Source organism: Micromys minutus (assembly GCF_963924665.1).
Source record: "Micromys minutus genome assembly, chromosome: 11".
Classification (NCBI taxonomy): domain Eukaryota; kingdom Metazoa; phylum Chordata; class Mammalia; order Rodentia; family Muridae; genus Micromys; species Micromys minutus.
The window spans coordinates 49,310,821-49,337,755 of NC_137980.1; the positions used below are offsets into that span (position 1 = coordinate 49,310,821).

Below are 26,935 nucleotides of genomic sequence, written 5' to 3' on the forward strand. Positions count from 1 at the left end.
CTTGAAATCTCAATTCCAGCCCTTGAGGAGCTGAATAAACCTTTTTTTCTTCATAAATTGTTCTGCCTTGGGGTATGGCCATAGAAGATGCACAAGGTGCCTGCTCACATGGGGACTGCCCACAAGGCTGGTCTTGACAGCTCCCATGACTCTGGTTTTTACTTGAGATTTCCGTAGATTGTTTTTGCCTCTCCTTCAGTGTCTACTCATTCTCACAAGGGCCTCAGAGGAGTGGCTTGTGTCTGCTTTTGCCTTGTGGGGAAAGAACACAGGGCTGTCTCACACATGCCAAGCAAATGCTGAGTCACTGTCCCACCCTACCAGGAGGTTTAAGGCAAGACTCAGGGCCGACTCATCAGCCTTAAGAACTTGTGTCTTCTTCCATGCCAGCCCACACTAACATTTCAGACCACAGATGACAAATGGATGTCAGGTCCATGATCACTTGTGCTGACTGGTGGCATCTGCCTGTACTGTGTACATTGAGGAGGATTCTGAGGCTGCATCTAGGTTTCACTGGAAGTTCTGTAATTGATTACTTATGTCTGTCAGGGACAGGGAAGGGTAAGGGTATACATGACTGCCAAGTGTCTGGCATCCTTATAGTCGGTGCACATATTTAGCAAAAGAGTTAATGAACTCTAAGTCCCATGTTGTTCTCCCTAAATTTGGTAACCCCTCTTTTCCCAAGATGATCCTGTCCCCCTTGGTGAGGTATCCTAGCATCTGGCCTCACAAGTCTCAAAGTCACAGGTAGAGCTGCCAGTTGCTTATGATTTGTCATAACCCAGGCTGGGTTTTTACCTTTCCAGTGGATGATCTTGGGGGATGCTCTCGGTCCTCCTCCAGGAGCATCTGGAACCTCCATTGTCCACTGTGGAAACTCTGGCTCTGAGAGGGATATGATCTTTTCAGGACCACCCATGGACTCAACAGCAGAAACTCAGCTCCCATCCTCCCACCAGCAGATGTCAGACGGGGTGGGAGTGGGGTTGATTTCTCCAGTGTAGCCTAGCAATTGGACAGGGTTCAGTTCCTGGCTGAAGGGAGAGGATGTGAATCCTTAGCCAGCCCTTGGGAATCCCCTGGAAAGTCCAGAGGGACCACATCCAGCCCAGAGCCCTTAACATCTGCCTGCCTGATGAAGCCTTGTGGTAGTCCTGTGAGAAGTGGTGTTCTGAACACAAAAGTAATCTGAGGCTCAGAAGGGTTTATATGGGCTCAGGCCAGATAGGTGTGTGTGTCTGTCTGTCTGTCTGTCTGTCTGTGTCTCTGACTATGTGTCTTTGTGTGTGTGTTTGTGTATTTGTGTGTCTCTCTATATGTGTATGTGTGTATCTGAGTTTCTGTTTCTGTGTGTATGTGTGTGTGTCTGTATATTTGTATGTCTCTGTGGATATATGTGTCTCTGGCTGGCTGTGTATCTCTGTGTGTATGTGTCTGTGTATCTGGGTGTGTGTCTCTGTGTATCTGTGTGTGTTTGTCTCTGTGTGTATGTCTGTCTCTCTGTGTGTGACTATGTGTATGTCTGTACATAGCTGTGTGTCTGTGTATGTCTGTGTATATCTGTGTATATGTGTGTGTTTATGTGTGCATACAGAAGTGCACACATGAGCAAGCACACTCCTGGGTGTCTGACACATTGTTATGGCACATCTACACAGCACATTCTGGGAAGAACATACGTAGGTGTAGGGTGTGACCCCTGCTGAGAGGCCTAGCGTGGACTGTGCTGGCATGTGTCATTTAAGGTCCATTTCATGTCCTCCCCTCCTTCCTCTTGGATGACCAGCTCTTTCGCATATGGAGACAGTTCTACATGTCAGCATGGCCTGATTGTCCTTCTAAGGCTTAAGGATAGTGACCCAGGCAAGAGGAATGTCTGGGATTCATTCAGGCAGCACACCAAGGTAGTTAATGGAGTGGTTTCTAGAATGGAGGCCTTGTTCAGTCCAGGAATCCAGCTTCTCAAGCGATGCCAGTGGCTAGGTCTGCCCAGTGATGCCAGTGGCTAGGTCTGCCCAGTGATGCCAGTGGCTAGGTCCGCCCAGTGATGCCAGTGGCTAGGTCTGCCCAGTGATGCAAGTGGCTAGGTCTGCCCAGTGATGCCAGTGGCTAGGTCCGCTCATAGTTTACTTGCCAAAGTGTCTGGTGTACAGAAAGTTCCATTTTAACTTGCTCATGGCTTGAAGTCGTCCCCCAGGGTTTCAGGGGCTTCCAGATTATTCCTGACAGTGAAAACCTGGAGCACCCTTCTCAGAGGAGAGACCCAAGCTTTCTCACAGACTCTGTAAGCACCTGTGATTTTCTCTGTTTTCTTAATTCAGAATCTTTTCTGTCTCCTGTGATCCTGGAAAACAGACCTTTGTGCCATTTCTGTCTTGCTGTCCAGAACTCGCAACCCTACCTCCCAGCTGAATTCTACACGGTAAGCTAAAGTCTGTTTTCCCTTAAACAAACGCATTCCTATGGGGCTATTGGCAGAATGTTTGCCTAATATGTACAAAGGCCCAGACCCACATAAAACACAAATAGCAGTGCATGCCTGGGACCCCAGCACTTGGGAGGAAGAGGCAGAAGGGTCAGAAGTTCAAGGTCAGCCTCAGCTACATGTGGAATTTTACCTCAGGCTGGAATTCATAAGACCCAGTCTCAAAACAAAACAACAACAAAAGCCCCCCTGCTCACTCTACCTCTTAGAGAGGGGTTATCTGATGTTTAAGTAACGTCCCCAAGGGACCCTCGGAGCTCCACAGCATAGAGAAACCATTGGGGTATTACTAGTTCAACATCAATAAACAGAGGCCCAAGGGGCAAGAAAGAATTTAGGATGGCTCCTAAGTCTTGGGAAGAGACCAGATAGCCAATGGGGGTGAGCAACGGCTGTGGGTAGGACCTAGAAGGGAAACCTGCACCCCCATCCTTTCCGGTCTCCACTTACTTATTCCCGTCTCTTTAAGCCAACACCCTGAGACCTCACATGCTGTTCTCACTGCCCAGAACTGCATTTCCTGCTGTTCTTCCCTGGTCACTCAGTTCTGGACACTTTTTTAAAAAGTGTGTAGATAATTTCCCTATGGGTATCTGTGTACCTCTCGTGTTCTTGGAGTCCAAAAGAGGACATTATATCTGAGACCAAAAGTGGGCGTTATATCTCCTCAGCAGGTGGCTGTCCACGGCCATGTGGGTGCTGGGAATCGAACCTGGGTCTTCTACAGTAGCAGCCAAATCTCTTCAGCCCCCTCAGGAGTTCCTGCCCAATTCCATTCCTTCTCAGCAGTTAACTCACAGTGGTTACTTTTTCTGTTCCTCTCCTTCTTGTTCCCATTCTGGGCAGATGACAGTCCCCACCCCACCAGGACAGGGACTCTATGTTCTGACTCAGCACAGTATTTGATAATAAACCTATCAACTCCAGAGTCATTCACCGGGAAACCTAGCACAGAGTACCTCAGATGGGGGCTTCCAATCAGCCCCCACCTCTCCTTCCATGGTTGGTTCCAGAGCTAGGGAGTCCTAGGTCAAGGCACAGGCATGCGGAGCACCCTGCCTCACAGCAGTGCGGGTGTCTGTCCCGGCAGCTTCAAGTTCGCGAAGGCTGTGCGTCAGCCACAATCCCAAACCTGAGATTGGGCCTTCAGGACCGATGTTTGCCCCTGCTCCTCAACTCCAGGAAGAAATGCTTTCCTCACCAGCACCGCCCCGACCACCTCCCTATTTTACAGGTGTGAAAACTGAGGCTTAGGAGAAAACATGACTTGCAGATAGGGACAAGAAGCCAGCAGCCCTGGGTGGGGAGGCTGGAGGAGCGCTGGGCAGCGCCAGACACTCCTAGACGGTTCCGGTGGCCTCAGCATGGGGTGTGGGGTGGGCTGAAGTCGGGCTCCTGTCACCCGCAGCGGCGGCGGCGGCTGCAGGGCGGGAACAGGGCAAGAGCAGGGCGAGGCGTCGCACAAAGGGCCGCTGTCCCGCCGCCGCCCCGCCCCCCACGGAGTGGCCCGCCTCCTCAGTCTGGGTCCCCTCTCCCTCTTCCCTATCCCGTTCTGGCTGCCCCTCGGGAGGAGGCCGGGTTGGGAGTTCCCCGCTCGCCCTCCGCACTCTCTCCAGAGCTAGAGCCAGAGCTTCGCAGGACAGAGACTGACAACGCGGGGACCGGAGGAGCATCACCATGGTAACGCGCTCCTGAGACTGGACCGCCTCTGGATTTTCTTGTGTGTGTGTGTGTGTGTGTGTGTGTGTGTGTGTGTGTGTGTGTGTGTGTGTGTAGGCGCGCGCACCTGGAGACCCTCGGTTCCTGATCTAGGTCGGAGCTTAACTGCGCAGCTCCTGCAGGATTAGGGGGCAAGAGTGGGGCTCAGATCCAGTCCTGGGCCCCTCGTCATGCCTGGGCCTCTCTGCAGAGATGCAAGCTTTCATCTCGCTCCAAAGCAGTATGCAAATCTGAACTGGAGTTCTGGACCTTGAGTCATGCAGAAAACTTGGGATGTTTTTAACACTTCAAACTTTATACTGATTGACAGCTCTGTATCCTGTAGGGGGTCTGGAATGAGGGGAGTAGAAGCCCACCCCTACCCCACACCCCCGCCCCCAGCACAGCGTAGCGTTCTGGGAAAGGGCGGACCCTGAAGGCATCAGAGTGCGTTAGAGGAAATTGCTCACCAAATCTTGGGTGCGTTTGCTATTTTAGACACGGGGGCTTCGCAAGTTAAACTTGCACATGTTGGACCATGGGGTCCTCCCGTGGGCATGAGGTGTAGAGGCATCTGGGGAGAAGACCGAGGGGGTACAGTACCTCTGTGCCTGGGTTCCTTGGATTGCACCCTGGGAAGAAGGAATCAAAATGAAGTCTGTTGCTCAGTCTCAGCTCGGCTCCAGACAGGTTCAGGAGCGGGTGGGCGTCACCGGAGCAATTTTGCAAATCTCAGGGGATTTGGACAGAGCTGGGAGACAGGCCTAGACATTCACCCCTTGACTCTGATTTACTATGCTGGCTTGGGTGGGCTTCCCTTCCTGTGCAGGTCCACACCCAGAATTCTATAGAGAGGTGCCTTGACGCGTGTGCACACACAAGTCCACGAACCACAACGAACACGAGCGCACAGGCCTCATGTACCTGCTTGCTCGTGCTGATGCCTCTGCACAGACAGTAGGCTCCCAGACTCACACTGGAGACACCGCCCTGGGCTCTGGGCGCAGTCAAAAGTAGCTCCTAAGTGGCATGACCTAAGGCAGTGTTTGTCTGCCTCTGTAGCAGGACCCCGGGTAGGGCACCCTGAGAGGGAGCGGGAGACATAGTACCCCCACCAGCTCTAACCACAGACTTGTAGCCCCTCATCGCTCACGTGAGACCCTGAAGCCAAGGAGCCCATGGAGCTGACAATGTCACCCTTCCAGAAGGACAAAGTGGGACAGTGGGAGCTCTGCCCCTGCAAAGACACCTTAGTGCCCCAGCTCATCTGTTAGAGCTCTGGTTTGACGAAATCTCTTTATTCAGTTTTCTTAAAAACAAACAAACCAACCCTCCGTGAGCCCCAGACTCTCAGGTCATGGGTCAGATCCTGGAGTGCTCCTCAGAACACATGATAAACTTTTTTTAAGGGGTAGTATGGCCATGTTTTCGCTTCTGTCTTTATTTGCATGTGTGTGTGCATATGTGCATGTGTGCATGCATGTGTGTGCATACATGGGTGCATGTGTGTTCATGTGTGTGTATGCATGTGTGCATGTGTACATGTGTGTGTTGTGATGTGGTATGAGGGGTTGTACATGTTTGTATATGTATATATGTGAGGTGTGTATGACACAGCACATGCATGTGCATAGATCTCTGCATCACACACACAGCCTTTATAACTTCCGTCTGCTCCTTAGAGTCTCTCCGTGAACCTGGATCTTGCATTTTATTGGCTAGGCTGGAAAAATGCCAGGGATCCTTCCATGTCTGTCCGGCTCAGTGCTGGGGGTCTGGGCGTGTGTGAAATTACACCCAGGGTATATGGCTGTTGGGACCTACACCACTGTTTTCTCTTCTCTAACCTTAGCTTTGTGCCCTGAATACTCAGACCTGGTTTCAGAATCCCTTAGGGTGCCTCCTGCCCCCTTTGCGTGTGCTGTCTTTGCTGGGGAATTCCTCTTTGTCCCACCACGGTATACCTGCTCACAATCTGCTCATTGCAGCGTGCCATTCTAGCTGCCTCTGTGGCACACTTGTGGAGGTTAGAGGACAACTTTCAGGCGTGGGTGCTCTTCTTCTGTGATGAGAACAAACTGGTCATCAGGCTTGGTAACAAGTACCTTAACTTACTGAGCCCTTTTGCTGGCCCCTGGAGGAGATGTAGTACTGTGATTCTTTACACCTGTGGTTTCATGCATGTTAAGCAATCGCTCACTCTACTACGGAGCCCGCCCCCAGCTCTCCTTTTTACCTGCTTTATTTTGAGACAGGCTCCCACTAAACTGTCTGGGCCGGCCTTCAACCTGCAACCCTTCCTCATATCTAAAATAAACCAATGGGCGAGTCCAAGAGGAGTCTAAATTTCTCGCCTGTAAGGACAGGCGCCAGGAAGGGAAACAGAAATGGGCACTGGGTGAGCAGGAACAGCAGGTGCCCGGGAGGGGCCGCCCGAGGCTGAACGAGGGGACACTTAGAGGGAATTCTTATGAAAATGCTTGAAATGGCACAAACACTGACGATAAATAAAGCAAATTTACACAGAAGATGAGTAGGAAGAAAAGTCAAACATTGGATAATCAAGAATAAATATTAAGCAAACAACTAATCCAAGTATGTGAACTTGGCAAGAAAACCTTGCACATGGGGCAGGGGGATGAAGGGGAGCCCCAGCTAGAGCTGTGTCCGTTTAGGAAGCAGGGAAGATAGGATGGGAGACCTAAGTACTAGGCTGACACAATGCTGAGGTAATAGGGAGCCACCTGATGTCACTGAGGATCCCAGCTCTGTGTGTATGAAAGTCTTCAGAGAGCCTCAGATGATGCTCCTGGTCCCTGGTCAGGAGGAGGACGTGAGTCTCTGTTTATTCACCTGTAAAACGAGGAAACACTGCACAGCCCACAGACTCACCTGGACCGTCATGTAAACCATGCATGGAACGAGCCTCACCCAGCAGGGTTGCTCAGAGCAGCTCAGAGGCAGCCCTAGGGAGCAACTTTGTCATCACAGTGAGAAGCTGTGCCCCGGGCCAGAGGCACAGGCATAGAGACAAGGACAAACATGAGACTAGGGAGGGCTCATAGAAGCAGAAACAACTCCCTAGGTGCCACATGGCTGAGCTGGACTTGAACACAGCTCTTTTGACACCCACTCCTGTCCTGGGTCAGTGCCTCTGGGCTGTGCTTCCCAGTTTCGAAAGTTTGTTTATAAAGAGCTGATTTGAAAGCTGGTTCACAAAGAGCTGGGTTCTCACTCCAAACCCCCCCAATCCACCCACACACAGACAAAAATCGCAAGCAATTTGAGTTGGATGTGAGCAGGCCCTTTCAAGCTGACTTTGAGACCTCAGCCTAGACAAGTTCGAGAGTGTCCCAGGAAGCTCCCAGCCTGACACCTGCTGGGCAGCAGCTGGTTCACAGATCTGCTTGCTTTGGCCAACTTTGAAAACGCTGGGAGGTTTGCTGAACAGTCAGGAGATCAGGAGGGCAGGCTGCAGTGTCTCAGGCCCATTGCTCTTCCTAGGTGGGTGGGTCCTCAGCAAGGGTCCATGCTGTGCTTTCTCACATTCATCTACTTCCTTTTCTCACCAGCAACCTCCCTCATTAGACCATTTCCCATGCAGGAACAGGGACATGGGGTCGAGGTCTGTCTGACCTTTGAAACTTGCTCAGCAACTAAAGATTGGTCCATTTAGAAACCACATCCTTACCCCACACCTTCTGGAACAAAATTATAGGGACAGTTCTAGAAGGGCCCTAGACTGGGCATGCCCAGTGGGATTTTTTTATGTTCTTGTTTAAAAAATACAATACTTTAATTAATTCTTTGAGAATTTCATGCAAGTATACAATGTATTTTAATTATATTCACCTTTCCCTTCTCAACTCTTCCCAGACCCTTCCTCCACTCCTCTCTCCCTCCCAAATCTGTATCCTATGGGGTTGTTTGTTTTGTTTTGTTTTTGATAACCAGCGGAGTTCTATTTGTACTGCCCATATATTCATGGGTGTGGGGCCATCCAGTGGAGATAGGTCAGTCTCCTCGGGGCTGCCTCCCTCTGAATAAAGAACTCTACCTCCTGCAGAAGGCTTCAACTATTCTCCTCAGCAGGGGAAGGAAGGTCATGAGGAAGGCTGTGGTCCTCTCTCCACTTCATGCTGGAATGCGGACTAGCTTGATCTTGTGCAGCCCGTGTGTAGGTAACCACAGATGCTGTGAGCTCGTGAGTGCCCCGGTTCTGTTACACCCAGGAGGCACTGTCCTCCCCAGCAGTTCTGGGGGACACCCCGCTGGAACTTCTCTAAGCTGGGATTTGAAAGCCAGTCAGGTCATCTCTAACGTCTAGCTCGTAAAACCTTTCCACTTCGTCTTCCATGATGGTCTGAGCCATCGTTACGAGGTGTCAGTATGATTTAGTATGATGCAGATGCTCATTTTTGCCTGAACACACCACAAGTGCTTGCTGCCTGCATTTTGACCAGTTGTGGGCTTCTGCCTTAACCACGGTCAACTGCAGACTGAAAACTCTCTGAGGCGGTCTGAGCACTCCAGGGGCTCCTACTAGTAGGTGTATTTATTCATTACCTGTGGCCAAAGTCACCTGGTGTGGCATAGTCAATGTCTCACCTTGCCTAGCTTTTCCTTTTCTTCTCTGTGTGGTGGGGGATGGAACCCAAGTCTGTGGATATTAGGCAAGTGCTTCCCCAATCCCAAACTGCATCTTAACCTTCCTACAGAGATGAGGGAATGCTCTAGGACCCTGCCTACATCAGCCCTTCCATGAAGAGAAAGAGGAGGAGGAGGAGGCAGTTAGGAGACTAGAATCTTGGCTCTGCGGAGTAAGTGGAAAGACCTGGAGCTTTAACGCAGGCCAGCCCACATCTCAGAAGGCCCAGTTAAGAACATCTGGAGAGGCCATTTCAAAAAGAGGCCAGCCTTAAAAGCACACCATCTCACTTTTATGTCCCCCCCTCCCCGAGTTATAAAAGCTACCCTCACTGGCTCCAGAATGTTTGGAAAATGTAACAAGCTCAGAAGAAAATTAAGAGGCTGCCTAGAGAGGCCCCTGCCCGTCACTACCCTCAGGGTAACTTTGCTTAATGCCTACTTGGGTTCTGTCTGGACCTACTCACATTCTGTGGATTATACTATATGGAAACTTTTCTTTAAAAACATTCTAATAGAAGCTCAGGGGTTTTTTTGGGGGGGAGGGAGAAGTTGGCTAGGAGTGAGCCTCTGTGTGGAGGTGACGGAACTCTTGTGTGCTGAGGTGGAGGTGAATATTTGCCATTTACCAGGATGGATACAGGGGTAAAAGTCTATCTGATTGAACATCTTGCATTTGCAGATTTTGCTTGATAAAATTAATGTTTAGGACAACAGAGCAGGCTCGCTGCGAAACTGCTAAGACAGATGTGTGCAGCCCACAACAGTGGTGCACACCTGTGGTCCCAGCACTCAGGAGGCAGAGGTCGGAAGTGGAGGTCAGCCTGCGCTGCATAGTGAGTTCAAGGTTAACCTTAGTTTCTGGTAAGAACTTTTGAAAACCGATAGTTTTCAAAAAGAAAACCAGGGCTCCATTGCGTAAGTCAGTCTCTGGCTGGAGTGCTGAGCTCTTTCTCTGGTCCTGTCTCTATCCTTTGCTGCATCCATTCATGCTTGGCTCCTGCTGGGCTGGGCTGCCCTCTCCGGGAAAGGGATGGAAACTATCAAGTTTCACAGCAATCATTTAGAGTCTGGCAGCCACACTTAGACTCCTGTGGTCCCAGGCTGGGCTGCCCAGTTCATTTGTGATGGCGAGGTGCCAGTATTCCTCTGTCCAGCCTCTGGGGCCTTTTCGCCATGTTCTTCCTGAGTTCTTGGACAGTTCTGAGACCCAGGAGACCCTGGCTGGTAGTGAGCTGCTAAGAGTGTAGCCCTGTGTGCTTGTCACAATTTCCCACCTGCCAGCCACCTCTCAAGGTAGCCAAAGCACGTGGGAAAGGCAGGCAGCCCGTGTAAGCCAAGGTCAGCTCAGTGGGCAGACCTTGCTTTTCCTCTGGTTTCTTTAGGCCTCTAGAATCCCAGGCAGACCTGAAAGGACTGGACCCCTGGTGGAGCAGGCAGCCAGAGGCAGGGAAAGAAAGTCAGTGGTCTTCACCGCCATGGGTCTGGGTTGGGTCCTCACTGTCTTTCTCATTCTCACTAAGACCCTGGGCAAGGTTGGCTCTGACCCTTTACTTGCAAAATGGGATGCTACAGGTTAGCAATGTCATTATTGTGTGTGACATCAAGCAAGAGACTGTGAGTGTCTGGAGATATTCTCTCTCTCTCTCTCTCTCTCTCTCTCTCTCTCTCTCTCTCCTTCTCCTCTCTCCTTTTGAGATTAAAAACACAATTATGTACCTCTTTGCACAGTAGGTAGATATGGAAAAAACAAACAAAAATAACTTTTAACAGTACAAATGCTGAAGGTCATGTGTAATTATATTTCGGACAGCCGAGCTGGAGATGAGGTATAGAGAGGGCAGGTCCCTGATCAGGGTCACAAAAGGAGGTAGAAGCCAGGTGTGCCAAGGTCCCAGTATAAAGTGGGGCCCATGGCATGAGGGACTTACTGGGTTTATGTCCTGGAATGATGATTATGATCTTTCTCCCTCTGTCCCCAGGTTGGTGGGTATCTTAGTCCCCACTTTTCTATTGCTGTGAAGACACTGTGACAAAAGCAACTTATAGAAGAGTTTATCTGGGAAGTCACAGCCCAAGGATTAGAGTCTATAACCCTTGTAGCAGGTAGCACGGCATGAGGCAGGCCTGGAGCTACAGTTGGTAGTAGCAGAGAGTTCAGTCTTACCTACAAGGATGAGACAGAGAATGCCAACTGGGAACGGCTTGAGTTGTTGAAGCCTCAAACTCCACCCCTGGTGACACACCTTCTCTAACAAGGCCACTCCTTCTAATCCTTACCAAGCAGTTCCACCAGCTGGTGACCAAGTGTTCAAACCTATGAGCCTGTGGGAACCATTCTCACTCAGACTATGGCAGTGGGGAAGCTGGGCTTGGCTGGTGGGTGGGGCTGGAGCAGTAGTAAGACCTACAGGCCTGTTCTACCTTACTAATGATCCTCCCTCTCCCCACCCCCTCCCCACCTCTGGGGAGTGACTTCCCTTTTCCCACCCCACAGCTCTGCAGCATGCAGGCATGGTGACCCACCGCCCTCAGAGTGTGGGTGTAGCATTCATTCTCTCATCCATTCATTTATTCTGCCAAGATGATGGGGGGGGGCTACCCTGCGTGGACCTCAGAGGGGAAGGACTGTGGCCTCTCTCTTCGGCTTTGGAATCTGGCTGAGGGTGACCTGCGCCTTTTGACCTACTTCAAGGCCTCTGCTCCGTTGCCTTCAGTCCCTCTTTGCTTGCTGTGGGAGGCTTGGATTCTCGTACCTCTGGGTACAGTTCTGCCTCACCCACTTGCCCTTTGGGGACCAGAATTTGGTGTGGGAACTTTTCTGATAAGGTACCAGAGGAGGGGCATCTGACCATACTGGGAGGAAGTCAGAGTATTTTCTAGAACAGGCAGAGGCTGACCCAAGTCTTGAAATTAAATTAAGAGGCTGTTGCCAGGTGAGGTGAGAAAGAGGCAGGCAGGTGTTTGGGAGGAAGGAATGACACTGGCGAGGCTGGAGCTAAGCTAGAGACTCCTCTTGTCATGGTGGAGGTGCAGATAGAGGCGGCAGGGCTGGAGGAGGCTGGTATCAGCACGGCTAAGTTGCCAGATGCCTGGTTGGGTCAGAGTAAGTGTGTTCTGGGGTCCTGGTGTGCAGCAGGACTAAAGAGGCTGGTGAGGCAGAGAAGGTGACTGCATGGAATTGGTCATAAATTTCAATGGGAGGAGTCGTAGGAGCTGGGGCGGGCACTGAACACGAACAGACTGAGGACTGTTGGGGCAGGCATCAAGAAGGAAGCTGCAGAGGGCATGCCACCATGGGGTCGGGCTGGGCTGTGGGTCCATCACTGGGCAAAGGCATGGGGGTACAGGATTGGAAAGTTCCCGAGTTAGGCTGGCGTGAAGTGAGGGGCTAGCTCTGACTATGGGAGTCAGTAGGGTCTCATCTAAAGGGGTCTGAAGATCACAGAGTGATCACTGCTCCTATCTACACCGTTACTATAACTGTTCTCCCCCCTGCTGTCCCCAGCAGGACCCTTCGGCCCTTGACATGGCTATCCAGCACGCCCTGGCAGGGTTGTACCCGCCTTTTGAAGCCACTGCCCCCACTGTTCTGGGTCAAGTGTTCCGGCTCCTGGACTCTGACTTCCGGGGAGATGGGCTGAGCTTCCTCTTGGATTTCCTCATCCCTGCCAAGCGTCTGTGTGAGCAAGTGCGAGAAGCGGCCTGTGTAAGTTGGGGATGGCCTGGGCTGTGGTCACAAGCTCCCTTAGGAGGCCTGAGAGCTAGAACTGAGGAGAGGAGGAGAGCAAGGTGTGTCCCCCCCAACAGGAAATATGGTGGCTTGGAGAGAGTTCTCATGAACCAGTGCTTATCGGAAGGGAAAGGCACCTGTAATGGAGAGAGGCTACTTGACTTATGGCCCTCTGACACCTAGGGACCAATGACACTTACATTCCATCAACAGGGGGAATCCAGGTGTCCAAGGGCCTTGCCTGGTCTTGATGGACCTGCCTGGGAGCTGGCACCGTGAGTGGCACCAGCTATCTCTGGCCCTGGTGAGGTGACTTCCATAGAGGCAGCAGAGAATGCTCCAGAGCTTGCCCAAAGACACTGTCACTTTTAGCCCTGCAAACCTCTTGAGATTTCTTAGGGCAAAGTGGAGAACCAAACATTTTAGGCAGTGGTGGAAAACAACTTAGTACCCACTCAGACCGTGAGCTGACCCCCGTCAGCCCACTTGACGATACATTCTGCTGCCTCTGCCTCCCACTGTTGGCCAGCAGCCACGGCACTGTGAAAAGTCCCAGGGAGGATCTCTATTGGCCAGACTGTGGTCCTGTGTCCATGGCTGGACCAACCACCGTTGACCAGAGGAACTGGATTTTAAGATTTACTAGACCCCTTAGTCATGTGTGTGCTCTTTGTCTTTATCTCTGTCTGTCTCTATCTGTCTGTCTGTCTGTCTGGCCGACTGACCATCTCTCTGTCTCACTCTCTCTGTGTCTTTGTCTCTGTCTTTGTGTCTCTGTCTCTCTGTCTTTCTGCCTCTCTCTCTGCTGCCTCCCCCTCTCTCTGCTGCCTCCTCCCCCCCCCCCCCGCCTTATTTCAGAACAATAGTGAGGTGATCTTCAAGGAGTTAAACTTCTGATTCCCCTGCCCTTGTCCCTCAGAAGTTTGCCTGTGCCCCTTGAGCAATTGTTAGTTGCCCTGAGCCCACTGCCACCCCCCCCAACAAGAGCCACACTGCCAGTCCTAGGGAATAGTAGAATGCAGTGTCTCCCAGAAGCCTTTGCTCATGGCCTCCCCATGACCCCCTGACCTTGTTGCATGATGATCCTCCTCCCCACGTCCTTTTATCCTCCCTCCTCTTGACCAGCACACAACTGTCACTTTGTTGGGCTGACCAAGCCATGAGTACAGGCTTGGAGACGTAGCGCAGTTGGTGGAGAGCTTGCCTACAGTACAAGAGCCCTGGGTTTGCAGTCATCCACATTAGGTGACGTGGTGATGTGTGATCCCAGCGCTCAGCAGGTAGAAGCCGGAGGATCGGAAGTTCAAGGTTATCCTCAGCTACAGTGTGAGATCTAAGCCAGCCTGGGCCACTCGAGACTCTGTCTTAAAAGAAAAATAAAAAGTCAAAAGCATGCTTTCCCTGACCTTTTCTCAATAGCAAATTCACAGCCTTTCGGTGTCTTTATGGTTAATTTTTCTTTGGCTGTCATGGCAAAGTCATGCCACCTCAGAATAATAGACAGGAGCAAAGATGGATGCAGGTTCTCTGCTTCAGACCAAGACTCAGCCACTGAGAACACAAGGGATTCATGTTGCCTCTTTGAAACTCCACACCACCAGCCCTAGGGGTGGGAAAGAGAGATTTCAATGGCGGAATGTTAAACTGGTGATGGATAGCCGTATTAACGTGACAGACAGGGAAGGCAGAGGTAGGGTCCAGTGCCCCAACTTCTCAGTCAGCACCACCGCCTTTTAACCGCCCAGCTCGGAAACCAGATACTGGGACTGGCAAGATGACTCAGTAGTCAAAGGCTTTCGCCACCCAAGCCTGGTGACTCAAATTGGGTGCCTGGAAGCCACGCAAAGATGAAAGGAGAGAAGCCAGGCCTCTGACTTATTCTGTGACCTCCACATAGATGTCACTTCCATTGTACACACACACACACACACACACACACACACACACACACACACGCACACACTACACACACAAGCAGATACCCTCAGAAGAGACTGAATCCATGTTCCTGGAACCTCCCAACATCCTTTTGGCTTTTCTGTATCTGTACTCGATTTATCCCATGCCTGGTGCATTTTATTCAACTCCAATCTGCAGAGAGAGAGAGAGAAATCAAATCTCAGAGCAGCTCAGCAACGTTTATAAATAACCCATTTACACCTCAGACCCATGCCTTCCTGGCTTTAAGGGGAGGGTGCTAAGGGTCCAGCTGGGTTGGGAGGAGTTTTGGGTAGATGGGGAGGAGAGGGTCATGAGCCAAGCAGGGTTACCATGGAAGGCACTTTCTGATTAGTATTTGGGGCACTGGCTTTCTCTTCAGGCCAGGAGGCTAGCAAGCATCTTCAAGGTCGACACCGAGGGTAGGAGCGAGTGACGTCACACACTCTGAGAGCAAAGGGTCTCTTTGGTGCCTGGTTCTGGGCGTCTCTCTTGCCTTTGTGTAGTTCCTGGCTATGAGGTTCCATGTGGGAGTGGGAAGGAAGTTGACCAAAGCCAAGGTCCCCAAAAGCTTGTTTCTCTGATGCATGCTCTCTCTCTCTCTCTCTCTCTCTCTCTCTCTCTCTCTCTCTCTCTCTCTCTCTCTCTCTCTCTCTCTCTCTCTCTCTCTCTCCCTGCAGGCCCTCTATACCCACTGCCTCTTCCTTCACGAGGGCTGGCCGTTGTGTCTGCGTGATGAGGTTGTGGTTCACCTGGCGCCACTCAACCCGCTCCTGCTACGTCAGGGGGATTTCTACCTTCAAGTAGAGTCCTGGGAGGAGCAGTCTGTTCACATGACACTCAAGTGTCTCTCCTCAGACCTCCGTGAGGTGGACAAGAAGCCTATTCCCGAGTCCTTCTACTCTCTGATTTTCACCCCAGAATGGTTGGAGGCCATCAACAATGACTTTGAAGGACACCCCTTACACAACTGTCTCGTGGCCTCAGAAAATGGGGTTACACCCGTGCCTTGGACCAGGATTACCAGTCCAGAGTTTGTAGATGACAGACCTCCAATAGTGAAGGTTTTTTCCTCAGAAGGGGACTCCTGTCCACTAGAGGGCCTCCATCTGAGCAGCCCCCAGGAGCCATACCGGGCTAGCGACTTGGGCAGCAAGGGGTCTGTGGCTCAGAGCTGGGATGAGGATGAAGGGAAGTTGTCTGGGGACAAGTATCCAGGGCTCATCAAGGTGGAGCAGGCAGGGCCAGCACAGATCGCCTTCAGGATAGACAGCGAGGCCAGCCAGAGCCTGGAGGGGGACTATGTGGCTCTCCTGGGCTTTTCCCAAGAGGATAGAGGGGCATCTCCAGACAGGGAGGTCACACCATTCAGTGTGAACACTCAAAGGTCACAGGAGACAAGACCCAGAACTAAGGAGGCACTTCTGCTCGGAGGGGTCCTACCCCTCTCGGGGCCTGCTGGGGCACTTCCCTCGGGAAGGCAGGCATGCACAAAGCCAGCAGGCTCAGGGGAGAAGCCCAGTAGCTCGGGCTCAAGGAGAAAGGCCAGGCATAAAGCATCTGACCATACCACAGTGCGACAGCCCCAGCAGCCCCGTGCTAGTGTTCCGGAGAAGCTTCCAGACTGTACCCCTGATCTGGTGGAACACACTGACGAAGAACCCACAGCCCCCAAGATGCAAATGCCTTTGGGACTGCCAGAAGCCATGGTTCAGCTCAGGTCTGGGCCAAGAGGAGCATTCTCTCCCCTCCGGTGTTCAACTGACCCTGTAGCCCCAGCGTCTGAGACAAAGACCGAGGAGACCATACCAGGTCATGGCGGAGCTGCCAAGCCCAAGGACCACCTCAGTAAGAACACCTCATCCCATTCCTCTCCCACTCCTGGGCCCCAGTTCTATTTAAAAGACCAGAGGGCACCCCTTGTGACCCCCGAGAAGACCCTACTCCAGCATACCAGGCCTTGGAAGGCCCTGTGTTCCCTCAACTCTCTACAGCCTTATGGAGCCAAGGCCTCAGGCAAAGGTAAGAGCCCACATCCAGCAGGGCAAAGCCAGGCTTATCCTGATGCAGGGGGCTCAAGCTGTGAGGCACAGGGGCCACAGTGCTGGCCCAGTCTCAGGGGTCTAAAGACATCTCACTTGTGTTGAGCTGAGAAACACTATCAGGGCTGTTTGGGGTCACATTCCAGCTTTGGGTCATGCTGTATGACCTTGGCCAGATGCTTAACCTCTCTGAGTTTAGACCTCTTTCTCTGCTGGGGATTTACATCACAGAGTTGCTCTGATGGTTTAAAGACATGACAGAAGGAACGGTCTTAGCATCGCTGACGGAGAGTGGACCATGCTGTTAGCTGTATTGTCATTTGGGTGGAAGAAAGATTGCTCTCCCTGGGAAAGTCTGTCCAGCATCTCCTGCTTTGTTTCTCTTCTTCCACAGATGGAACAACTCTCCCCACAGCATCTGACTTAGGCACACTGTTTGGGGAGCCTCCTGTCTTCCGGAGAAATCCTGCAGGTCCCCCAGGAGGAGGACTTCGCCCGGAGGAGTGTTCTAGGCCTAAGCCCAGAATTGGGACCCTGGGAGTCGAGCTTCTCCATTCCAGGATAGCCTGCCTGCCAGGTCCCAGGGAGGGAGAGGGGAGTGAAAGGAGCAGAGCATTCCCAGACACTGGCTGATGAAGACGGGGGGGGGGGGAGCCCCAGGAGGCTACAGAGTTTGCAGCCAATGGCTGGGTTAGAAGAAAGCAGATTCTAGGGATCTGTTCACCTGTCCATCCACCCAACTGTCTACCCATCCATCTATCTAGACTTCAGTGAGGCAGCCAAGGCCAAGCCTGAGACAAACATTCTTGGAAAGGCTCCCATGAGGAAGGGACAGAGGGAAGAAGCCAGGCAGGCAGAGAAAGAGACAAAGAAGACTATGGCCAGGCTCTGGGGAGGCTCAAGGGTGTGTCATACCATCTATCCGGCTAAGGCGTGGGTCAGTATTTAATGCCTGGGTATGTTAGACATTAACTGAAGCTGATCCTGAGTCTGTCAGTCATTAACTGAGGCTGATCCTGGGTCTGTCAGCCATTAACTGAGGCTGATCCTGAGTCTGTCAGTCATTAACTGAGGCTGATCCTGGGTCTGTCAGCCATTAACTGAGGCTGATCCTGGGTCTGTCAGCCATTAACTGAGGCTGATCCTGGGTCTGTCAGCCATTAACTGAGGCTGATCCTGGAATGGGATGCAGGCTGAGTCAATAAGCTAGTACAGCTAAGGGCAAGTCTTCAGGGACGGTGGCATCTATGAGCCTCTGGTATTTGTCCTTCCAGCCTGTGGGGAGCAAGCCCACCGAGGGGCGTTGGACCAGCTAGTGACAGCTTCCATGCTGCAGGCCTTAAATTCCCGGTCTGTACTATTCCGTCCCTGTTTCCTGAACCCTCGCCTCATTGTTAGGAAGCGAGTCTGATGGGATCCCTGCGCCCACAAAACCTTTATTCTAGTGTTAGAGAAAAGTCAACAGGTCATTGCATTCCAGCATAAAGGAAATGTCCAGGAACTGGGAAAACAGAGTGTGCTCCTGGCCCGGGGTTCCTATGGAAGAAGCCAAGAAGGTTTCTGGAGGAAATTCAGTAGTGATGGGAGGTAGCCATGGAAGTGTTGGAAGCAGCACTTGTAAAGGTCAGGAGCCACCGTGCTGTTGGGAACTGTCCTGACTCCTCACTACTCCTGGACGTCCCTATCTCCTGGGCCCATCTACCCACAGAGCACAGGGGACCATCTGCTGGTGTTCCAGTCATTTGTTGACGCATTCCCACCTGTCGTTCCCACTTCTGTGTGACATTAATCACCCAGTGTGGCTATAGCAGAAATGTTTTTTAGGACTAGAGGTGGCATTTCTGGTGCCACCTACCAGGCAAGGGCAGCGTTTGGAGAACAGGGATCCCCTTGGTCCAGTGAAAAGCAAATCAGGTGGACAGTGAGGCCCCCATGTGGAACACTGCCTAGTGCCTAGCTCCTGTCCAGGCACCAGTCACATGACTGACATGTCTCAGGACATCCAGCCTCTGACCCTTTGCTACTCAAACTTGTACAAGGACTGACTCCAGTTGCACCCCGTGGGAGCGAGGAACAGGAGGCTGGCGGGGCTGCTGGAGCCATCCACACTCTGCAAGCTCTAACCTCAGGGCCCTGGCCAACACCTCAGGTGCCTATGCCCTGACGCTGTCTTGAGCCAATCCCAGGAGGCCGTGGAGTTGTAGGGGAAGCTTACCGCAGGATCCTGGGCCGGGGCGGGGTTCTAGAAGGTGAGGAACATGGGGATGGTGCCTCGGATCTCAGAAATGTTGACAGAAAAAATCTCAGTAGCCGGAGAAAGGAGGGCGTGGCACAGTAGACCGGAGCAGGACTGGATGAAGGAAGGTCCAGCCAGCGATGCTATGAGCTATGTAAGATGGGGACAAAGATGGGGCCCAGCCACAGCTGTATCCACTAGTCCTGGCTGAGTGCTGAACACTCTCAGGAACTGGCTCACTTGAAACATCTGCCCAGAACCGAAGCTGTCTCATCAGATAGATGAAACCAAAACGCAGAGACACCCAGACCAACCCAGGAACACACAGCAAATGAGATTATGAACTGGTCTGTGTGACCCAGATCTCACCACCCCAGCTTTGCTCTCTGGGGTGCATGCATTATGACGAGGCATCCCCCAGGAGCTCTGTGGGTGAGCGGCCCTCTGTGCTGAAGACGAGTTCAGGGAGACTTTTCTCGGGAAGAGGCTTTGAGGCTAGGCCTTTGGAGGATGATTAGGAGTTTGGGAGTTGCAGAAGGAAGAGAAGAAAGGACCTTCCAGGTAGTAACAGCGTAGGCAAAGGCCTGGAGAGTCACAGAGGAGGCTTCCATGGAGGGCTCCCCAGAATTGTCACTGCTCATGTGTCTTTGCTTCTTCAGGTGGTAGGGACAAGATGGGGCGGCCGCTGCTTCTGATGTCAACCGCAGAGGAAGCCTGGGAGGCGCCATGGTGTACTGCCTCGGGGGTCGCGGAGCTGCTCTCCTACTTATGCAGTGTTCCTAGGTAAGGGGACACTCTCCACCCCCCCAGCCAGGTGTGTAATAGAGAGGCCCCGGGTCCTTCCTTCCACCATATGTTCAAAGCCAGCCACAGGCTGGGTGCTGGGTGGCAGACGGACTCTGTCCCTATAGCCAGGGCCTGCCCCAGGCTGGCCTGAGACGGGGGACATTTCACAGACACACAGCAGGAACCCACAGTTCTGCCCTGATGATGTGCTGAAGTCAGAGAGGAGCTGTTGAAACAGAACACTTGGCCTGTCCCCAGCACTGAGGGGTCGCCAGGCCTGAGAATCTGCCTTTTTAAGTAAGGTTCCTACCGAAAGTGATGTGGTTGGACATGTCTTTGAGACACACTGTTATGATACAGAGCAGCCAAGAGGGTAGATTTCAGTTGGGAAGCCGGGGTGGAAAATGGCTACCATCTCTGTTCAGAATTGGCCCTGTGGCAGACAGAACCCTGGAATGTCTCCCTGCCCCCTTTGCTCTGAGGTCTTGTGCATGGACTTTTCTCCTTGTTGGCTCACTCTGTTCCCTCAATAACCAGGGAGCCTGGGTTGGGTCACAAGCAGCTGGCATGAGCGGAGTACGTGATGTTACCTCCTCTTTGCAGTGATGTCACCTCTTCTTTGCAGTGATGTCACCTCCTCTTTGCCGTGATGTCACCTCCTCTTTGCTGTGATGTCACCTCCTCTTTGCAGTGATGTCACCTCCTCTTTGCTGTGATGTCACCTCTTTGCAGTGATGTCACCTCCTCTTTGCTGTGATGTCACCTTCTCTTTGCTGTGATGTCACCTCTTTGCCATGATGTCACCTCCTCTTTGCAGTGATGTCACCTCTTTGCAGTGATATCACCTCCTCTTTGCAGTGATATCACCTCCTCTTTGCCGTGATGTCACCTTCTCTTTGCAGCTTGACTGTTCTGTGCCTCTGTTTCCCCGCCCGGGGGTGGTCATAGCAAGCATGTGTGCCCCTCTTGCTTTGGGCAAGAACTGAGTATGTCACACTAGTGAGCTCACTGATTATGGCCTTGTTGGTGATGGGGACACAAAACAAAGTAGTCATGTGGCCAGGTCCCCACGGGGCTGTGCCCATGAACTGGTGGTGTAAGGTTTGAAGGCAGTTGGGGGTGTCTTCCAAAGCCCCTTGACCAGCAGAGTGGCACACACAGCCCACCAGACCCCCTCCACATCCCCTACCACGGGCTGCTCAAAGTCTGAGGGCCCTGGCCTAGGGTCAGGGAAGGACTCCTGTTTGACTTAGGCCTATAATTGGACCCACCTGGGACTTGAGACCTGCCTACTCTGGTGACAACAGCAGGGGGTGTTGCAGGCACAAGCGGCTAAATTCAGATTTAGAACGGCATCTGGTTGTCTGCCTGGAGGTTGTTAGAATCCTCACTTCCCTGCAACACTGCATGAGTTATAGGAATTGTACAAAGTAGGGGTTTCCTTCTGGCTCTGTCTCACTCCGTCTCGGCTACTTTTCTTGTTCTATTCCGGCCTGCTTGTTCCCCACCTCCCAGTACCTCCCTCCCACCTTCAAAGAGCTCCTTAAAGGAGAAAATGGATTGTTCTGAAGCCATTTAGTTAACTTATCTCATTGGGAAGAAATGGGGCACATGGCCCCATTTAGCCCAGTCATAGGCCAGGGGCGTTGGGTAACTAGTGCATTGTCTATATAGATCAGAAGCCACACATGGGAGCTGGCAAATTCTGAACAATCTGGGGTCCTGCCCAAACAAAGAAACTGGTGGGGGATTGCTTCCTTTCATTTATTTTTTGCTTGGAACTCTGGGAACAGAACACGGAGAGGCTCACATACAACCTCCAAGCCACAGCCTTTCCACAGGCTGCCCTTGCCCTGCAGGGCCTGATTTCTGTTTTCTGCCCTCAGGCTGGAAGATAAAACCCAGGGCCTCCTGGTGGTCATTGATGCGAGGAAAGGGACCCAGAGGCCCGGTCTGGTCAGCGCCCTGCAGAGCATACAGGTGAGTACCAGGCAGAGCTTGGGAGTCCCCGGGGACTGTGACATGCCCCAAGCATGGTGGGCTCAAAGTTGGCATCACAAAACCCAGGCAGAGTCTTTCAACTGAACAAGCCCTGCAACTGGGCTCTGGACAAAGGCTGCTGGCCGGTTCAAAATGTCAATACAGAGGTTTAAAGTGGCAGCTGTTGAGTCGGGGAAGCAGTTCCTGGAAGTAAGAGAATGCACGGAATGGCTCCCTGCAGAAAATGCATTGTATTAGGCTGGAAGGGGCTCAGGGCTATGGAGAGAGCTACAAGTTTAGAGAGAGATGGAGCAAGATGGGAGAGACCTGAAAGCAAAAGGGAGCCTCTCATAAAAATCCAGAGAAGAGCTTTGTTAAGAGTGGGGGGAGTAAGAGGGGGTGGGAGCCACCATGAGAGGATGGGGTGGGCAGAGGAGTCTCTTTAGAGCAAATATCCCAGTAATCCCAGAAACAAGAGAAACATCAGAGCTTTATCAGTTTGAGGAGCTGGTGGGAAGTTTTACATCATGTGACATAGCTCAACATTCTGTGTGAGACAGAGAGCAAGGAAGAGCCAGGCACCACAAGGGAATTATAGTCTCAGGCTGCGTCTTAACTCTGTTCCACAGAGAGCGGCAGGAAGGTATAACCTTGTCTCTTCTGGCTATGGGATTTGACCTTCAGGAGTGTTCACTGCCTTAAAAGTTCAGGCCCACGTTCTAACAGCCTAGAGTGGAATCTAGCTGTGGGCAGGGCTCAGAGAGTTCCACCAATCCCATTTCTATGCAGTTCCTTCTAGAAGCGTGCATTTTCTCAAGGCCTCCCTTCCACTAGGTGGCAGCATGGCTCCTGGTAGCTTGCAAGACACAGTCATTAGATCCCAGCAGGACACAGTGAGAAAAGTCCCTGCAAACTTTTCTTGGTGTTATCAGAAGTCCTGATTGGCTCAGAAGTCCACATGGACTAAGCCTTACGTACTGGGAGAATACAGGGCTCTGATTGGTTTACACTTAGGTCGAATAAATCCCCTGACAGAGAAGACTCTTGACTTGCCAGTATAGACAATGGGGCAGTTGGGGGTTTGAGGTACCTGGCTGTCGACCTCTTGTCATAGATGGGGAAACTCAGGCCTCCAGGAAATCTTGCAGTACCCCTTGGGTTTGCTTTCTCTTGAGGCTGGAGGCTCACTCTAAACACTCCACATAAGCTCCCACCTGGGGACCACCCTAAGCCTCTGCATGTCCCTCGATCACTCAGGGAGGAAGCACCAAGAGGGAGGGAGAAACAGCGGGCCTGAAGAGACTCTCTCTTCACAGGCTCTGCCTCCGGCCTCCGTCAGTAAAGTGATCCTCCTGGGGGAGAAGGTGTCCGTTGTCCAGCTCTCTGCGCTGTCTGTCCAGGTGAGAAGAGACCTGGGCAGCTGGGGCAGGGGCAGGGCGTGAGTGGGCTGGGCAAAGGGGTGACAAACCTACTTTGAAAGCATCTACCCTAGCCTAAGAATTGCCAGGGAATACACACACACACACACACACACACACACACACAAACACACACACACACACACATACACAAACAAACACACACACAAACAAACACACACACACAAACAAACACAAACACACACACACACTGCACAGGAGACATTGTCACATGACCTCCCTGGAATCCCAGCAGTTCCTGGTGGTCACTCCCACAGGACTAAGACGTACACAGGGCGGAGATCAACTTGAAAGACTACGTAGGCAGACCCTCTCCTTAACAGATAGGTTATGTATAAGACCACCCAACAGCCAGACACAGAGCTGGAGTCTCCAGTGCTCTTGGACCCCCTCTCCCCAAATTTCTCCCCCTGATTGAATCAGACATGGCATCCTGTCCCACAAAAGTGGGTGTGGGCACCGACTCTGCCTGCTGCAGGAAGTGATCTTGGAGGCCCCCTTCCTCCGGGTTAGAAAACAGGCATGGGGACCAGCGAGATGGCTTAATGGGTAAAGGCACTTGTGGCCAAGCCTGACCACCTGAGTTCAACACATGGGACCTATGGTGGAAGGAGTGAACCACCTCCTGAAACTTGTCCTCTGGCTTCCACATGTGCTCTGTGGCAATTGTGTGCACACAAAATAAAAAAGCATTGATTAAAATAGAGAAGAGACTCGGGGAGAGCTGAGCATTGCCTCTCCAGCTTGAACCTGACTCCAGCATCCAGATTGCTTGCCTTGAAGATAACTCTTAAACCCAAGGGCCAGCCTGCCTTGGGCTAGTAGGCGGGGTTGTGGTAGGACCTGAGTGGGCACATCTCTTGGGGGATCTTATCCAGGTGTAGGCTCTGATTCCTGGGGGTGTGTGGGGAGGGGGCTGCGATTCTGCAGTTCTTTGCTCAGAGGGGACGATGGGGCTGCTGACTGTGAATGGTCCCTGGACGATCCAGGATAGCAGATGGAGCTGTTCCAGCCCAAACCTGAGATTTGCTGCCTGGCAGGCATCTTCTCTCTGTCTCGAGAAACACTGTTATGATTTGGTAACCATCAGTCCCTAGGAGGGAACACACTTTTATGGGTCTTTTGAGAGCAGTGTGAGAACTACATACATTTCATCCCAGACACAGCAGCACTGAGAAAGAGTTCTGGATGAATGAGTGCTGCAGTCGATTGATGATGTCTGCCTTGAGCAGAGACTTGGGAGCAGCAGTATGTGTGTGACTCCTGTGTGCCATTCCAGAATCAGGGGCCTAGCCAAATGATTTATCAAAGCTTCCAGAGAAGACTCACTGCTCAGAACACCACTCTGGACCTTCTCAGTGGGCGATGGGGGGAGCCTGCGCTGAGCTCTAAGCAGGACCTCTTACAACATCTGTGGGGAGAGTCCTCTGTTCCTCCTGACTCCCCTTTTCCCTGCAGGTGGATGTACTGACCTCACTGAAGGCCCTCAGAAACCACATGGACCCTAGTCAGCTGCCGGAGGCTCTGGAGGGTTCCTTTCCCTACCACCACAGCGAGTGGGTCCAGTTCTTCCAGGTGTCTACCCTCAGAACCTTCGCTCTCCAACCCTTCTCCTCTCCCCGCCCCTGCCCTGCCCTACGGGTCCCTCAACCCTGTTAAAAATGGAGTTCAAAAACAGTCATCCAACAAACAATTACAGTGGAGGCACAGAGTAGCCCCAGTAAGGCATTAGGCTCCCGAGGCCAGCTTGCTCTGCTCTGTGACGTTGGGTGAGTTAACCACCTTCTCTGAGCCCTGCTTTCCTCCTTAGCAAAGCGGGGGATGGGGAGGGTAATGAAGCCGCCTTTCTGTGGGATCTTCTTGAGGACTGGATTAATGTGAGTGAAGAGGTTGGAAGGGTATCGGGCACACTTAGAAGGCTTCGGCTGTTGTCAACTGAAAGCAGATTGGTCAGCATTTGTCCCCTGCAGCTACGGACACGCCACACGCGGTGGGTTGGTACGTATTGCCGCCTACAGGGCAGGGCAGGAAACTGCTCCTGGATCCTTGCCCTCCTCCTAAAGGTTTGGTGCCCATTTTCACTCTGGATGCCATGAGCGATGAGGCAGCCTCAGCCTATGGAATACTCTCTTTCGAAGGCCCGCCAGGCCCCTCCACCCACTGCCTAGTCTGGAGCTCTGAGCCAGGGTCTAGGGTTCCCTTTTGCACTGTGAGAGCCCTCTGCCTCCCCCCACAAATTCTAACCACTTTGAGCCAGGGTTGGGGGCCAAGTGTCCTTGGACAGTCTGACAGGTGGCTGACGCTCCGCTGTTTGTGTAGGTGATCTCCGCTTTGTTTGCTTTTTTACTTGTCAGTGGCCCCAGGCAGTGGAACACGGGGTCCTGAGTGAACTGGGCGAGGGGTCTCTGAGCTCCCAGGTCCAGCCCTTGTTTGTCTGAGGCAGGACCACTTACTCTGTGGTCCAATTGGCCTTAAGCTCAAGAGCCTCCTCCTTTCTGAGTCCCAAGTATTGGGGTAACAGACCTGCACCCCCTTGTCCTGCTGAGTGTGGCATACCTGTGGACTCGACCACCGTCGGACAGAAAATAGCTAGCTGGGCACGGTGGCAGAGGCTTGCCATCCACCCCAGCACCTGAGACATGAGAACAAGGAGTCTAAGGTCATCCTTAGCTATGTGAGACCCTGTTGCAAGAAAGTAAACAAACCAACCCAGAGAAAGCAAACAGTGCGCTGGCTCAGTGGGGCAAGCACTTGTCTTGTGAGCCTGGCGACCTCAGTTCCATTCCTGGTGCCCACACAAAGGTGGGAGAAGAGAACCAACTCTATGACACATCCCCTGAACACCACACACACACACACACACACACACACACACACGTATACACGCACACACACATATGCACACACGTATACATATGCATGCACACACATATGCACACACATGCACACACACACGCACTTGCACATAAGCACACACTCACATGCACATACATGTACACGCTCACACACATGCACATACATGCATACACACACACATACACACACTATGGTGTGCACACTCGTCTCCCAATAAAAACTTAAAAAAAAAAAACATTGAAAGAAACAAAAACAACGACAAAAATGGAGGCGAGGGGAGGGCGTCATCGATGTCTGGGATCCTCCGCAGATGTCTTGTGTTACTAGTCTGGAAACAAACCCGTATCGCTTTCAGGGCAGCTTCTGCCTGGCACCAGGAACAGGGGTCATCAGCCAGTTTCTAGGTCCCAGGGAGTGTGCACAGTTCTACAGGATGCTTACTTAGCACAGGGGTCTTGGACACCCTGGCCATGATGTCCTGGGGGGGATCCAGGAGTCACCGCCTGAACACGTAGAGGGGAGAAGTGTGTATTCATGTTTCGGCGATAGGTCCTGCTCCCGGGCTCCGTGTTCCCTCTCCAGAGGCCTCCCATTAACCCGTGTCCTTTGAACATCAGCTTCCAGGCTGTCCCTTAAGGAAAGTCTAACTGGGTGATCCAGAGCATAAAACTGATGGTGATCATGATTCTGGCAAGTTCTGGGATCTATACTAAATCCTGTACAAAATTAGCCCAGCAACCTTCATCCTGCTCTACAGCATGCACTGGAGTTAAACCTCTCGGAAGGACAGGGACGCCCAGAGAGGTTAAGTAAGCTGCCTGTGGTCTCACAGCTAGCTGATGGCTCAGTTGGGCCAAGAGTGCTTCTCTAACCCACCTTCACACTTCCATCCCTTCTGTAAGGACCCCAGAGTCTGTGAACAGCTCAGACCTGTCCTCTGTCTCCTGTTCCCCCACCACCGACTGCACTGACTTGCAGACGTAGCATTATGGCTCAGGGACTTGGTGAATGTTCTCAGATGGCCCTGCAGCACTCGCTTGGCTGGAGGGCAGGGTGGGGTCAGGCTGGGAGGAAGGCTGAGGCGTAAGA

General features: G+C 52.2%; 1 protein-coding gene across 1 annotated transcript in view; it reads left to right on the forward strand.

Annotated features, from left to right (window-relative positions):
• Positions 1 to 4,066: 4,066 nt before the first annotated feature.
• Positions 4,067 to 26,935, forward strand: part of KIAA1755 — a 32,269-nt gene continuing 9,400 nt past the window's right edge. Inside the window, exons 1-8 of the mRNA XM_080925808.1 lie at positions 4,067 to 4,171; positions 12,348 to 12,545; positions 15,188 to 16,529; positions 16,944 to 17,126; positions 19,445 to 19,568; positions 21,458 to 21,551; positions 22,868 to 22,951; positions 24,449 to 24,565. Of these exons, the coding sequence (XP_080781934.1) occupies positions 4,169 to 4,171; positions 12,348 to 12,545; positions 15,188 to 16,529; positions 16,944 to 17,126; positions 19,445 to 19,568; positions 21,458 to 21,551; positions 22,868 to 22,951; positions 24,449 to 24,565 (2,145 nt within the window). The 5' untranslated portion in view covers positions 4,067 to 4,168. The remainder of the gene's footprint in view (positions 4,172 to 12,347; positions 12,546 to 15,187; positions 16,530 to 16,943; positions 17,127 to 19,444; positions 19,569 to 21,457; positions 21,552 to 22,867; positions 22,952 to 24,448; positions 24,566 to 26,935) is intronic.